The 15959-nt window shown below is 41.9% G+C and overlaps 1 protein-coding gene across 3 annotated transcripts in view; it reads right to left on the bottom strand.

Moving 5' to 3' along the window:
- CAMK1D (calcium/calmodulin dependent protein kinase ID) overlaps positions 1-15959 on the bottom strand; it is a 363622-nt gene that overhangs the window by 323503 nt on the left and 24160 nt on the right. Inside the window, exon 1 of one of the 3 annotated variants that reach the window (XM_054695092.1) lies at positions 8525-8830. The exons of the other annotated variants lie outside the window; for them this stretch is intronic. Within the exon in view, the coding sequence (XP_054551067.1) occupies positions 8525-8616 (92 nt within the window). The 5' untranslated portion in view covers positions 8617-8830. Of the gene's footprint in view, positions 1-8524; positions 8831-15959 lie in introns of those variants that run through there. 3 annotated transcript variants of the gene reach the window in all.

The following is a 15959-nucleotide window of genomic DNA, read 5'->3' as shown; positions in this document are numbered from 1 at the left end:
CATCTGGCAGCCCCTCCCCTAACTCCTTGACACTTCTTGGCATGACCTCCTCCCTGTCCTCAGGCAGCTCACAGAAGGGGGTGTGGGGCCTGGCACCTCCACAAAAAAAAGTACTATAATATGCATGTGCAGTTCACAGTGGGACGGGGTCTTCAGAAACCTTCCAAAAGAAGAGGTTACTGCAAAATAATGAGGAATCAACCATGATGGGGAAGGAGGGAGCTGAAGAGCAGTAAGCCATAGTTAGAGAAGGCCCGGAAGGAAATCAGCATAGCAGGTTGGGGCGGGGAGGAAGGAAGGCCAGAGATGGTTACAATCAACCTTCAGTGGACTGGAATTTCAAGGTGAGGAAGGGAATGGCAAGAAAAGAAAGTGTGCATAGAAGTTAGGGCCTTGCATGGTCAGCCAAGGTTCTCCTACTGGCAATGGCAAGCTTCTGGAGGATTCTAGCCAGGGTGTGACACTCATAGTGACCTTTCCTGCCATGGTAGCATTATTACTCACCGACTCAGAGAGGTCAGACAGGCTGCATCCTGCCTTAGGTCATGACCACAGGCCACGTACTCTGTCCAGCAGGCTAAGGAGGTTAGCTGCCATCCAGCAGGCTAAGGAAGTTAGCTGTGAACATAGGACTGAGACAGGATAGTAGATGATGGTGCAGAAACCTGGGTGTCAAAGATTTATTTTAGAATTTCGAGACATCTGAGGTTTACATGAAGACAGACAGAGAAAACAAAATAGGAAATGCTGGGTGGCTCTAGAGGCCACTACCCACAGCCTCCTTCTCAAAAGGAGAACTCCAAACTCCATTGTAAAGAGTCAGAGAAAATCCAGAACAAGAAGGACGGAAAGGCCTGGAATTGCCCATGAGGAAACCTAGACAACTAGAGATGAAGACTTACTCGAAAATGCTGGCAAGCTTGCCATTGCCAGAAAGCATGATTCTGCAGAGAATCCTATAGCTTCATATGGTAGATATAATTTACACTCTCTTCTACTTGTTATACTATTTCTTTCTTACCTTTAACTTATAACATCTGGGATTTATTTTGGAATTTAGGGACAAGTGGTGGTCCCTAACTAGGGATGGTATCTGCTCCCTCAGGGGGATCTAGAAGTAAGTGGGGCTCTGTGGTTCATCCAGGGTGGGGCAGGCAGTCTGCTTCTCCACTGGACATCCAGAGGATAGAAGTCAGAGAAGAATGTCCAGAGACAACCCTGGAGGCGCTGAGCAATGAAGGAATCTGTCTTGACCACTGCACCTTGAGGGCCTCTACTGAGAAACACATTGTATAATTTTTTCCAACTAGTTAACCCACAATCCCAGCGTCACTGTATTTACTCACATGTCCAACACACTTGACAGATGAGCACTGAGCAGCTCCTCTGCACCAGGTGCTCTTGTCGGCACCAGTACAAACAAGTCTACACTATCATTTGCCCTTCCCCTGCTCATCTTAAAACATTCAGAGAGAAATGCAATTTAAATGCCTTGAAATTCATAAACAACTTTAAAGAGCTGGTGAAGTACCAGCTTGTTGGCCCGGAGAAGAATTACTTGTAATAAACACTTAACTACACGTGCAAATATTAAAGCTAAGTGTTTGCTCTTATAAGTTGGTTAAATAATACGACCGTGTTCATGCTGATACCGTTCATTTGCTCAGCAAATCCCCTTTTTGTAGATACTGACTCAAGCAAACCTCAGCTTCGCCGCATGGGATGTCACGTGGATGCCAAACATACAGGGGTCTCAATGAATGAGGCTTTGCTGGGTGTTTGGCAGATGGCACTTAGAGAGCGAAACAATTACAGGTTACTTTTTTAAGGTCGCTGCTAAGACACAGACACTCTTAGCAAAGAGGAGAATTTGTTCGTCCATTGCCTGCCTCCCCACTGAACACGAGAACGGTGTTCATCCACGCTGCCACCGTGTTTTCCTCAAAGGCCATCAGCAACTGACCTGATGGTTTTCTCAGCACAACATCCACGCTGGACACAGTGTATATTACCTTCTACAGTTCCTTTGCTTCCGACCTCGGCAAGCAGCTTAAACTCCGGGCCTGTGAAATGAGTGGATTAGCCTGGAGACAGCAGTCGCTGCCCGAAAGAGGAATGGACATCAGGCTATTTTCCAAAAACACCCAACAGAAACCACATGTGTACCTGCCATATGATGGGTATTTGCTTACCAAATATAACCACATTTGTTACCAAATATATGGCAACATATACTTGGTTTGGGTTAGAATTATGTCAACACAACATGCAAGTAGCCATGGTGAGGGAGGAGAAGTCTTCCCCAGCGGCCCTGTTTGTTCTTGATTTGTACAAATATAAAGGACATGAATTAGTGCTTCAAAAAGACAGTTTCCTTGTCATTAAGATTGTGAACTGTAAGGTCCCTTCTACTCTACAATTCCACGGAGTCTAGCTTTATAGGAAGTTATTCATACCAGTAAGTAGCCCTTTCTGAGAGTGGCCCTAATCCATAATTAATAATTACAAATGGTTCTCTCTCCCTTAGCAGGCCTACACCTGTTTAAATCTTTGCAACTAAATAAGGGTGTATTTATTTGTAAAGCTGCTACGTTTACAAAAAGAATGAGATGCAACTGTATATTCTCTGAAGGAAAGGTCTGGATTTGCTTCATTAACAGCTTCTTCCTCGACATTTTATTCATCAAAAACCTCAGGTAACTAAAGGTTTCTTCTCTTGGAACCTCTTATTTCAACAGCAACAGGACAGATTTCAACTGGCCCCAACGTTGTCACCTGTTGCAGACAACATGGCCTGGGGAGCAGGGGCCTGCTTTATTGCATGAGTGAGTTTCTGGATCTCCCTGGCCTCAGCATTGCCACGAGCAAAATCAAGGCCATGCTATCAGCCCTTTGTCATGGCTATTCTGGAGGAACAGCTGAGAAGATGTAGTGGGCAAATCTTGTAAATTCAATATATTATGGAATATAGCTTAGTGTGATTTAAATTATTAACAATAGACTATGATTTTTAAATATGTTGAATTTTTGCAAATTGAGTATTTTAAAATGCACTATTAGGAAGGTTTTCTACAGAAACTGTAGATGCCTCCTCCCACAAATGAAAAATAAATCTCTTAGAAAACCAATACTGAATTCCAGATTTATGTTGGGTTGTGAAATCAGACTCATTATATAAGAGCTGTTCATGTAATTAACTTGAGATACAATTTTTTTTTTTTTGAGTACTCACTCTGCCAGGGACTGACCTAAGAAACACCATCAATTATCTCGTTGAGTCCTCACAAATAAAGTGGGTTCTATTATTCCCATCATGTAAGAAAGACAGAGATGCTGAGGCACAGAGCAGGCCAATGACCAGTGGAGGGAAGCATCAGGTGCACCCGAAAGCAGCACTGGTTCTTGTGGCCACCATGCCATCCCACAAGGGTAAGCAGGCTAAAGAGCCTTCTAAGTCATTTCGAAAAGAAGCCCACAGCCTTTCAGGGCACCTAGATTCCTGTGCCCACGTTGGTCTACAGACTGTATTATTAGAGACTGATCTTTCCTCCCAAGTGCTTTCACACACTTTGCCCCAGGCTCTTTTCCAACAGACCAACATAAATTACTTACCTAGATAATAGAGGCAAAAGCAAGAAAACAAGACAAAACCCAAAACCTTGCTTCCAGAAAGTATTTGTCTCACTGCATCTATTCAGCTGTGCACGGGTGAGAGTTCATGGAACGGCGTGATGCCACATGCACATGCACACAGAACTCAGGAGCTTCCTCCCAAGCATGAAACCTCAGTCCTCTTCTCTTGACTAAGGCTCCCAAATCCAAAATGAGCTTAAAGAATTAGACCTGACCAAGTGTGTCTTCAGCCTGTTCCGTCTCTCCATGCCCCTGCTAGTTAGGGGACTCACCGCTTCCCTTACCCTGCTTCCATGAATCCAAGAGCAGTTTAATTGGTCTCCCTGACACCTGTCTTAATCTTCCCAACTGGAGCTCTAAAGCGGCCTTTCAATCACACAAAATGCTTGCTCCTTCAATTCCCCCGCCTTTGGTCTATAGTCTAAACTACTACAAACAGCATAAAAAGTTCCTGACAACCCCTTATTCTTTGCAGCTTTCTCTCTCACTACTCCCCGGTCTTGCCTGAACCCCCAAACAGATCCTATACGCCTCATCCTCTGGCCCTTAAAACCAGAGCAGGGTCATTGACCTAAAAGTCCTCTCTCCTTTGCTTAGCTGGTAAACTTCTACCTATCCCCCTCAGTGTACCTCCTCTGTGAAGCCTTCCCTGATTTTCCCAGACAACTTCTAAGACACCCCAACCATGCCTTTCTGAGAGTCCTCTCAGCTACCTCTCCTACCAGTTGTGATACTATTCCTTTCCCCAATGCAAAGTGGGCTCCATTCCCCAGGGCTGGGTGCTGGGTGGCTCTATACTCCCAGCACCCAGCACTTCCCAAGTACAGAACATGGACTCAGTAATATCTACTGATAAAATAAATATAAATAAATACGGGGTGAGAAGGAAAAGAAAACCACTGACTTTATAATTTATCAAGGGAAGAATAAGATCTGAACTGATAAAAGTTTCTACAAAGGGGAGAGGCAAAGACAAGAAAGGTATTCTTGGGTCAGAGGTTTGTCCCAATTGGAGAAAAGAATTAACTAAGGAGCACTTACTTTCCTGAATGTCTCCCTCACATTCTGGGTAAAGGTTGAGAGTTCTTGTCCAGTGAAACTCAGAACCCTTCAGTGGGGATTCCAGAAGGATCAAATCATGCCTTAAAATACACTCTGTCCCTCAGAATATAAATTTCTCAAAACCATGACAATTACATTTGATGTACTATTTAGTAGGGATTAGTGGTTGTGGGACTCAAGTCTCTCAAGCCATGTGAAATCAGAGAATAAATGATGGTTCTGAATATAAATTAGGAGGTCAGAGCAGATTCCAAACTCCAACTTCCTTCCTAAGATCTTTAATCTTCAGATGACAGAAGCTTTAGTCTAATAATAAAAGAGCAAGTCAGATACTGCTGTCCTTACTCAGCCCTCTGTCTGACTCCCAGACTTGAGGTACACAGTGAGAAGCTCACAGTTAAGTTTAAACAGCAGAGGGATTTCCCATCATTAGAACATTACTCCTCTGAACAAACTCTTGAGACATACTAATGAATGCTGCCCTGCTTAGGTTATTGCTCTAAATGTCTATCTTGTGAAAATAAAATATTTGTCACTCCCCTGTTATGCCTTTCATATTCTATACAAAACAAAACAAAAAACCTGCCTACCTAAACACTACCTGTCATTTATATATATATACATATATATATATATATATATATATATATATGTATGTATCTAAAGTTATAACATCCACGTGCAAATCCCAGTTGATTCTTGGGCAACTCTTGGGTGAGCACACACATGAACACACACACACCCCCCACAGTCAAAAACCCAAGTATAGCTTTGACTTCCCCCAAAACTTAATTACAATAGTCCCTTGGCAGCCGAGGGGGACTGGTTTCAGAACCCCTCCACAGATACCAAAATCCAGAAATGTTCAAGTCCCTTAGAGTCAGCCCTCCATACTGCTGCTTCCTCCATTCTCAAATTCAACCAACATCTGAAGTTGTTTGAATCTGTGAATTCAGACCCTGCATATAGAAAAAAAGTCAATATTTACAACAGACTAGAAATAACATCGTTTGCAACTCTTAAATGATAAAACATTTTCGCTATCAACTCAACAAGTGTGGAGGGCATAGATTGTTTCATAAGATTATTTTAAGGGTTAGGTGAGTAGAAAGAACTAAAGCAAAAGGTAGAGTCCAGGCACTCCCAAGGAAGCCCTTCAGATCCTGCAAAGTCTGAATTTTTGCAAAGGAATATGAGAAATCTGGATTTTTCTATGTCTACTTACCTTTTTTTGGTAGGTTGGCTAACATTCTTTTCTACCTTGACTCTCAGCAAGGTTGAAATACCATCTGTCCACTTTTCCATACACTACAGAGAGCCACTCATTGATACCTTCTGGTGTCTTAGGCGCTATCCTAAGGCCCTGGGGCCACAGAAACACAGCACCTGCCCTCAAAGAAGACAAGGGGGTGGGGGTGCTAGGACAAGTAGACAGCCTTTGCAATCTATCTGTTCAATTCAGTGTTAGAGCTAGATCCCGGTGCAAAGGCCACAGGATTTTGGGTTGGGTAGGTTAGGAATACAGGGGTTTTTTTTTTTGTGGAAGCTTGGGACTGAAGAAGTAGCCTAAGAAACTAACATCAGTCACTGTTGTGACTGGCATGGCTGCCTTGGGATGGCCCTCAGGGTGATGGGGCCAACAAGGCAGACGAGAATAAACTCCTGAATAAACTCCACAGCGGGGTGTCTGACAGCAAAGGAAACCCACCACGAAACAAAAACGAGCCCCACTCCTCATTTTCAGTTCTTCTGCTAAAAGCAGGCACATGATGGAAATAAACCATTGAGACAAGAGCCAAAAATACTCTTAACTGGGCAGAAAAGCTCACATAAAATTTCCTTTTTTAAGCATTTCTGGAAGGCAGCTGAAAGGTACATACACCAAAACTCAGCTTGGGAAGCAATCAACTTAATCTGTTTCTTTGAAAGATTAATTAAAACTGAGATTACTGACGGTGATGGCAGATGAGCTGGGTCAGCCAATGGGGCACAGTTGAAATGAGAGAGAAATTGTTTTAAGATCACACAAACACAGCTGTGGACCCAATGTGGAGATGTTGCATAAATCCTGCTCCCTCCTAGCCCCATAATTCAATTCCTGGGGATGACACTTGAGTTGAAAACCCAAACTTCAGGAACCACATGCAATCAACCAGGGAAGCAGCCTGCCCGTGGGCAGCACCAGCAGGGAAACTTTGTGGCCTTGAACTACTGATCTCAGCCAGCAACAGCTGCAGAAGGACGGTCATGACCCAGAGAAGCCCACAAAGGGAGCAAAGAACACAACTCTGGTTCTGAATTCAAGCAAAAATCTAAATGCTTGTTTAAGACCATTTCAAAGAATTGCTCAGCTAAGGTCTGCATGTAAGTAGAGATGATAAAGAAAAAGAAAAGAGAAAAACCACTGTCCACATGGGGCCTGTAAGAAAAGGGGTTTTCTCCAATGAGACTGCTTTGTTTTCCACCGGCAGAAAAAAGGAGACTAAGTAGGAGACGCTTACAAATTCCAGTTGGGGGACCAGAATGTGAACACATTGTCATTGGACATAAACCCTGATATTGGAAAAACCCTCTAAAGCACTCACTAGAAAAACCATACTTTGGGCAAAGTTCTTAATTCCATAAGAGGAATGAACAGAGGAAGACAATGAAGATGCCAAAGGTAGAAGGGAGCCAAGCAGCATGTGAGGAGAGGGGTCACCTGTCCCCAGGCCACAAAGCCCCCTGGAGCCCCGGTGTTGGCCTCTGGCCATCTCCCACAGAAGTTTAAGCCATGGACTTTGAGCTTCTGAATACTTGAAAACCAACTATCCTTCAGCAACTTCTCCAAACATAACCACATACCTCAGTCACTGGACATCAGAAGCCCTGAATTACCATCCAATTCTGATGACCCTTCTGAGTCACCTGACCTCCCTGCATCTCTCTCCCTACCCCTGCACAGAAGTTTTGATAGCAAATAATCTCTTTGGTTCATCTTACTCCAATAGTTCATCTTACTCCTCTCATTCCCCTGGCTCAGTGATTCCAACCCAATTTCATGTAAAATCCTCACTACACATTTCATTCTGGATGCCTCTACCATATAGATTAAGTATCCAGTGGACACGAGGGCTGCCTTAATTTAGGAAGGGAAGAGAATTAGAATTCAGGGAAATATACTATAATTTGAATCTCAATGGGACTCCGAATATCAAGTGAGGATTAGCCTAAAAGTACTGGGTTTAGAGCATAGATCCTAAATCCTGCCTTCATTTTCTCACCTGTAAAATGGGAATAGACATAGCCTCACTTATAGGGCAGTCAGGAACAGTAAATGAGTATTTGTTAAGCACTTAGAACAAAATGACAAAGCATTCTATGTTTAAGTAAAAACATGTAACTCTCTTACCTACCATTAAACGGAACTAACAACAAAATGCACCCTAAATTGAAGGGCACAGGAGGCAGTGGGAAGCTCACCTGGAGCAAGGCTAAATCCAGATCTACCTTCTAGCAGCTCCCAGATGACCAGACACTGGGGCCCAACAAGGCTGCATGTACAGCATTTTCACACCTGTCCCCTCCTCTGCCACTCACCACCCTACCTCCGACCTGCCTCGCTGGAACAACTGCTCTGGCCTTCCAACTCTCCTCTCGGCCTGCAGACCCTCCTAGCTCCAGTTTTCCCTAGTCCAGACATGGAGGTCTATATGTGATATTCTAATATTATAATATTATCTTCAAATGGCTTGAATAGCCTGGACATCTGAAATTTGTATCCCCAACTAAAATTATAAGTGTTTTGGCCTAGAATTCAAAACTCAAGATGAACTGACCCCTCACCTACCTTTCCAAGCTGATTTTGTGTGCCCCACTAACAGCGGCGGCATCGCCCATGCCGTATGTCAGCTCCATGGTGGGGCCTCCAAGGCCAGGCATATCCCCTCTGTCAAGGTTAGGCTACTGGTGTAACACTCCTCCCAGGTGGAATTCTAACTCACAGAGCATTTATCTCTGCTGAGGAAAAGCAGAGGGAGCTCTTGGAAGAAGTTTGAATCCCTGCTCTGCTACTTGTTAGCTAAGTGTCACTGGGCGAGAAAATTAAAATCTCTGGATCTATCTCACTGCAGCCATGAGTATAAATAGGGATACTATATGGGAAAAGCTTGGCCTAGGTTGTCGTCACCCTCCTTCTCTTGTGGAATTTATTAGTTTTCTAAGTTTTATTACATTTAGGTTTGTAAGTTTTCTTCCCTAACTTCCTTGAGGGCAGTATTTTTGTCCTTCTCAAAAGGACCTGGCATAAGACCTTACTTTCAGTAAGAGCTTTAAAAAAAAAAGTGTTTTAAGTATATGAACAGACGGAATATTTTATGCTTGGTTTTTATGATATTTTAATCACTCTATTTTAACCTGTAATATTGTTAATGACCACCACTATCCCATAAATTTAGCATTGATATCCAGATGGTTCTGAGGGGAATTCCAATTTGAGTCTACACTGATTGCGTCTCTCTATTCAATTTTTTTTAATTTTCTACTGGTTCCTTCTGATAACATCCTGCTACCAGAAGATACTGTACTTGATACTACATGGCCTATAGAAAGAAAGAATTCCTAATCCCAAACTCAACTAGTAGCACAATAAGGACATTTTTATAAGCCTCATAAATTTAACTGACTGGAGCATTTTGTTTTTCTTTAAAAAAAAAATTTGAAAATAATCATCCTGAAGAGGAATATTTTATTCATGCCAGTTTAAGTAGTGACAGGAAAATATTCGGTACTCAAAATGGAATGAAAAAAAAAAAAAAAAAAAAAAAAACGGTCAGCATGAATTTCCAAAGGCATCTGGAAAATTGGCAAAAGAATTAAGAATGTGAAAAGCAACCGGTGATCCCAGCTGGGGTGAAATTGCCTTTGTGTGGAAACTCTGAATAGAAGATAAGCTCTGAGATTGATTGCTTGATGCATTTTCTTAATACACGATATCAACCCTAAGACTGTTTTAGGAATTCCCAGAGAAAATCCTCTGGAAGGTTCATTTACATAGTGATTCTGATTTAATCAGAGGAAGTACACCTCCAACTTGTCCCCAGGCCCCCAAACAGGTTTTCAGTTAAAGTAGTTGATTTTGTATTGAGAATAACAAGACTCCAGGAAGAAATCTGACTTAAAACAGAAGTTAAATCTGAGTCAAAAGACTCAGATGCCAAAACATAAGCCCCGAAAAAAGGATTTCCTCACTCTTAGCACAAGAGAGCCCTGGCTCAGCACATCAGCTCTGGAATTGGCCATAACTGAACTTGAACCCATCCCCCACTCAGTGCCTGACTTGGAATACATAAATGGCCCAAACTGAACCCATCAACTCAAGTAGTAAAGCCAAGACCAGGCTCACACAGCATTCCATGCTCACGTTCACTGAGCCTCAGTAGATCCTGAATATCTTGTGAGCCAGAAGGGCCTGCCTCTCAGACCAGGCTCAGCAACTCACCAGCTGTGTGACCTTAGGCCAATCACCCACCCTCCTGGGGTTCTGCTCTCACATGGCATGAGCAGCAAGGGGGACTTGCATAGATGGAAGAACTTGAGTCCTCCGGCATTCTGCTGCAGGTCAGCTTCACCCTGGCTTGTGCTCAATCTAGGTTCTATCCTGGCATCACAGGTCTATTCTGTCCTAAGTAGCTGCATCATCCTGATCTATGTGTTTCACCTCTCTAGATGATCATTCTGTCTATAAAATAAGGGGAGACAGACAGACAAACACACACACACACACACACAAACAAAGTCCCTTTGAACTCTAGAATCGGACTTACCAAAAAAAATCCCTTTCGCTGGCAATTAGCACAGACACTGAAGCATTTTATAGATTTTTTAGTCATTTGTTGCAAATCACTACCCAACAGACTGAAAATTCTCCATTGACCCTGAAGCTAGACCATTCATGGCAAGTTTGCTTTGTAGAAGGTTAAGGATCGTATAAACATCACACATCCATTCCTCCAGAGCAGGTAGTCCAATTTATTGGTCACACAAGTGACCCAAAATAAAATTCCACCCAGGACCACCACTCACCTCCCAAGGTTAAGGCTTCCTTGAACTTTGGAGTGGCGTCCCATGGCTGGCACTATAATGACCTACAAGAAAAACTCCCTTCTCTCTGACCTAGAGGAGATATCTCCTACTATATGACCATACACTGAATTCACTCCCCTGCCTTGGCCTAAATCCACAAGGAAAGCATCTGAAAAAAGTAGGAGACCACAGGTGACCATCCAAAGTCACAGACGTTGTGACCACTTTTCTTTCAGTCTCTTCTCTAATACGGAAATGGCTTCAGACAGATAATAGCTGACAAGGACACCTGGGTCAAGAGTTTCCTTATAAATAAAACTTTCAAATTCATGGCCATTAACACTCAACAGAAATAACTGGACAAGAGCCAGCCAGGAAAGGGCACGTTACTAAAACTGGCCCTCCAATCTCCAGGAGGCTCAGAAAAATTATTCTTGCTGTGAGGAGAGAGGAAGGAAGATCTGGTTATTGTGCCAACGTGCTGGGAGGCACAATAACTAGGTCACGTTCCCACTCAGGCCTGGATAGTCACTCGGCTGCGGCTGATGGCTCCAGGCAAAGCCAAAGTGTCTCTGCTCTCCCTCCCCATGGGGTCTGAGGAGAGCACCTCTGGCCACACCCACCACAACAAGAAAGATCAAGATGTTTCCAGAGTACTCAGTATCCTAAAGATCTGGCCTCAACAACAGTAGGAAAATAACCCTCCATCTAAGCCCAGACCTAAGGCTGGCACAACACGAAAGATGCCCATGGCACATGCATGCAACAGCTACCTACCTTCTACCAGAACCCCCGCACTCCCTCCACCCCCACATGCTGTGTGACACAACCCTTAACACCAGAGTCAATGTGTTAATGATGAATCGCCAGCAACCTGGATAATGAGCCCCTTCTCTAACCAGACCACCCTGTCTCTAGGTCCTGCCCAGTGAAACCACACAAGCCAGAATCACCTTCAGTGAAGTGCAGTGCCTCCTAGACAGCATGCTGGGAGGTAAATCATGCAGACTTAATGACCATGTTCTTCACAACTGAAGTTGTAAGTCTTACCTCTGTCCAGCATTCATAAAGCACTTGCCTCCAACAACTGAGTTTTTACAACACACTCACATGCATGCCATGTCTCATGACTTCCTCTGGGTGTGATGTTTCTCTTCATAGCAGACAAACCTTCATGTTGACACAGTACATCTGAAAAATTGCTGGGAACTCTAGCCCTAGGCAATCACAGAGCTCTGTTTATGAGCACCTCAGAAGCATAGCAACTGTGCATTTTTCACAATTTATTAATTTACGGGGCACATTAGATGAGATGTATTTTTGCTTTTGCTGTTAACCTCTGCAATTAGCAGATCGGTAACGCTCCTTGTGCCATGTAGCAGCCCCCAACAGGCACACAAACTCTGAGGCTGCCAAAAACAGCGTTTCCTGGGAAAAGGCACATCAGCATGGTCCAGGTATTCTCCTCTGCTTTTAAGCAGTTGTACCTGACACCATTGATTTGCAGGCATAGAATCTAGAAGCTAGAGTCTGGGAAAAGTGAGAAAACCCTTCAGTTTTAAAACTGACTCAGGTAAAATTCCATAGTAACAAGGGCTTAAAATTCTCCCCTTCCCAAAACAGAGGGGGGAACCACCCAGGACCCCGAAATAGTCTCCCAGAATATCCCTGAAGGAGCCACTGGATGCAGACATCACTGGAGAGTGGACAGCTGCTGACAGTCACTGCTCCAGGAATCACCTTAAGGAACACTCAGCACAAGCCAAGTGCAAGATGCTAAGAGGCAGGTGCTTAGAAAGGGAGAGAAGCACCAGAACAGACATCGCTGAGGATTCTTCTCTCCCACAGGAGACTGCAAATACTCACTCGCTCATGAAAGGTGCTTGCTACTAGAGGGGGGAGGCATGTATGAAAATCCTATTTTTTGAAATACACGAAATATTTCAGAACTTACATTCTGATAAATGATCACTAGTATTTTCTGAGCATTTATTATGCCATGATAAACTGCACACATATGACTTTCAGCAAGCTAAAATCTATATGTTTAGGGCCTCCCCGGTGGCACAGTGGTTGAGCGCTGGGTTATGAAGCTGCCCGCAGCCTCTGCAGCACCAGTTCAATCCTGGGCTGCTCCCAGCCAGCCACCGGAGGAGGGTCCCACATGGCGTGCAGACCTCTCCTGCCGCCCGCTGCTCCCCTCAGCAGTGTACTTCGGTCCTTCTGCCTGCTCTGCTCCCCGCTCTGGCTCTGGTGAATTCTCTCACCCTCCCACCCTTCTGACTGTACCCAGTGCTTGTATAAATAAATAAATAGATAGATAGATAGATAGATAGATAGATAGATAGATAGATAGATCTTTAAAAAAAATAAAATAAAATCTATATGTTTAGATTTTTTAAGTGCTCAATAAAAGCTATGATATATTACATCTGCAGTGTGTATATGTGTCAAAGCAGGAAGAATATCACTATTTTGAAAGCAGTAATAATTACAAAATGAAATAAGTGAGGGTAAGGTTATTTTCTGAGTGCCTTATTTTATTAAAGTATTAAACTATTCTATTATATGTAGATTTTTGCATAACATTTCTTCTTATGATAATGATTAGCATAGAAAATCTAGGAAATACAGCAAGGCAAGGAGAAAATTAAAGTTATCTGTCATTTCAGCACCCAGAGATGACTAGAGTTACTATAACTGATGAATACACTTCCCACCCTCTCCCTATGCCTATAATTACAAATGCTCCTCCATAAAATTGGGATCATATTATTTTGATCACTTATTTTTTATATTAAACACTGTTTCTTACCCATGCCCTTAAATAATATTCTGTATCATGATTTAATGTAGGCAGAGCATCCCATTCTTTTGATGGCCATGGCTTATTTTTACAAATTTTGTTGTATTAAATAAGTTGTTTCCAACTGTCAACCACCATAGGAGAAACTAGTGCATAGCTAGATGACAGGTAGGTAGGTAGAGGATAAAGGAATATTTTCCCTAAAAACTCTGTTGAGATATGCCTCATTCACCAATTTTAAGTGTACAATTGATAGGTTTTCACAGAATTGTGTGTGATCACCATAATCAATTTAAGAATATTTTCATTCATTATCCACCCCCAAAAACACCCTGTTCCTATTAGCTGTCATTCCTATTACTTCTCAATCTCCTCCATCCCTAGTCCTAGCCAACCACTGATGCACTTTCTGTCTCTATGGACTTGCCTAGTCTGGACATTTCATACAAGTGGAATCATATTATATGAAGATTTTTGTGACTGGCTAATCATTTAGCCTGATGTTTTCAAGGCTCAATCATATTGCAGCATATATCCGCACTTCATTCCTTCTTACGGCCAAATGTTATACCACCATGTGGACAGACAACGTTTTGTCTATCCATTCATCAGTTGATCAATAACATTTAGGTTTTTTCTTTTTTCCGGCTACTATGAATAATGCTGCTGTGACCATTCCTATACAAGTGGCCATTTATTTGTGTGAACACATATTTTCATTTCTCTTGACCACTTGGAATTATCATACCAAGAAATGGAATTGTGAGCTCATATGGTAACTCTATTTTACCATATGAATTGAACTGCCAGACTGTTCCAAAACTGTTGTTTTCCACAGCAACTGTGTGATTTTACATTTCTACTGGCACTGTCAGGGAGGGGGATACAGGGGGGCCCAGTTTCTTCACATTTTCACCAATACTTGTTATTATCTATCTTTTTATTACAGTCATCCTAGTGGGTGTGAAATGATAGCTCATTATGATTTTGATATGCATTTCCCTGATGGCTAATGATGCTGATCATCTTTCATGTGCTTATTGGCCATTTGTTTATCTCCTCTGGGAAATGTTTATTCATATATTGTGTTCATTTTAAATAGGGTTGTCTTTTAATTATTCAATTGTGGTTTTAAACGTACTTTAGATACAAGTCCATCATCAGATTAAAAAAAAATAAATTCCCATTCTGTAAATTGTCTCTTCACTATTTCTCTTTAGAAGCACAAATGCTTTTAGTTTTGATGAAATACGATGTATTTTTTTTATTTTGTTACATGTAGGATTGGTGACCTAAGAAACCACTACTTATTCCAAATCATGAGAAATTACACTTATGTTTTCCTCTATAACTTTTATAGTTTTACCTCTGACATTTAGGTCACTGATCCATTTTTGAGTAAGCTTTTATCTACCACGTAACAATCTAAATCCATTCTTTTGCATGTGGAAATCCAGTTGTCCCAGCACCATTTGTTGAAAAGATCACTTTCCCCACATTGAATTATCTTAGCATCCTTGTTAAAAATCTATAGACCATAAGTGTGAGGGTTTATTTCTGGACCCTCAATTCTAATCCATGGATCCATATGTCTGGCTCTATGCCAGTACCACCAGTCTTGATTACTACAGCTTTGTAGTAAGTTTTAAAATCAAGAAATCTGAGTACTTCAATTGTGGTCTTTTTTAAGAGACTCTGGGATACTTTGGGTCCTTTGCATTTCCGTATGAATCTTGGGATCAGCTTGTCAATTTTTATAGAAAAGGGATTACTAGGATTGTGATATTGGGTTGAATCTATAAATAAATTAGGGAACATTTGCTATCTTAACAATAGGAAGTCTTCCAATGCATGGATACAGGACATCTTTCCATTTAGTTAGGTCTTCATTAATTACTTCAATGACATCTTGTAGTTTGCAATACACAATTCTTGTTCTTCTTTGGTTACATTTATGCCTAAATATTTTACTCTTTTTAATGTTATTATAGCTGGCTTTGTTTTCTTAATTTCATTTTTTGGACAGTTCAAAGTCAACAAATATACAATTGATTTTGTATATTTGTTCTTTGTAGCCTATGGTCTTGATGAGCTTCATATATTAGTTCTAATCCATTTTTAAAGGATTCCATAGGATTTTCACTTTATAAGATCATGTCTCTGAACAAAAATAGTTTCATGTCTTCCTTTATAATATGGGTGCCATTTATTTCTTTTTCTTGCCTAACTGTCCCAGTTAGAACCTCCAGTACAATATTGAATAGAAATGGTAAAAACAGGCATCCTTATCTTGTTCTTGATCTCAGAAGAAAACAGTCATTCTTTCACCATCAAGTATGGTATTAGCTCTGGAGCAAAATTACAAAATGCATTTGTTGTGGGAAGATTAAAGTGG

The sequence above is a fragment of the Talpa occidentalis genome, unplaced genomic scaffold (genome assembly GCF_014898055.3).
Source record: "Talpa occidentalis isolate TD23 unplaced genomic scaffold, MPIMG_talOcc4v2.1 talOcc4.14, whole genome shotgun sequence".
Classification (NCBI taxonomy): Eukaryota; Metazoa; Chordata; class Mammalia; order Eulipotyphla; family Talpidae; genus Talpa; species Talpa occidentalis.
The sequence above is the reverse complement of the archived record's forward strand: the minus strand, read 5'-3'. Positions and strand labels throughout refer to the sequence as shown.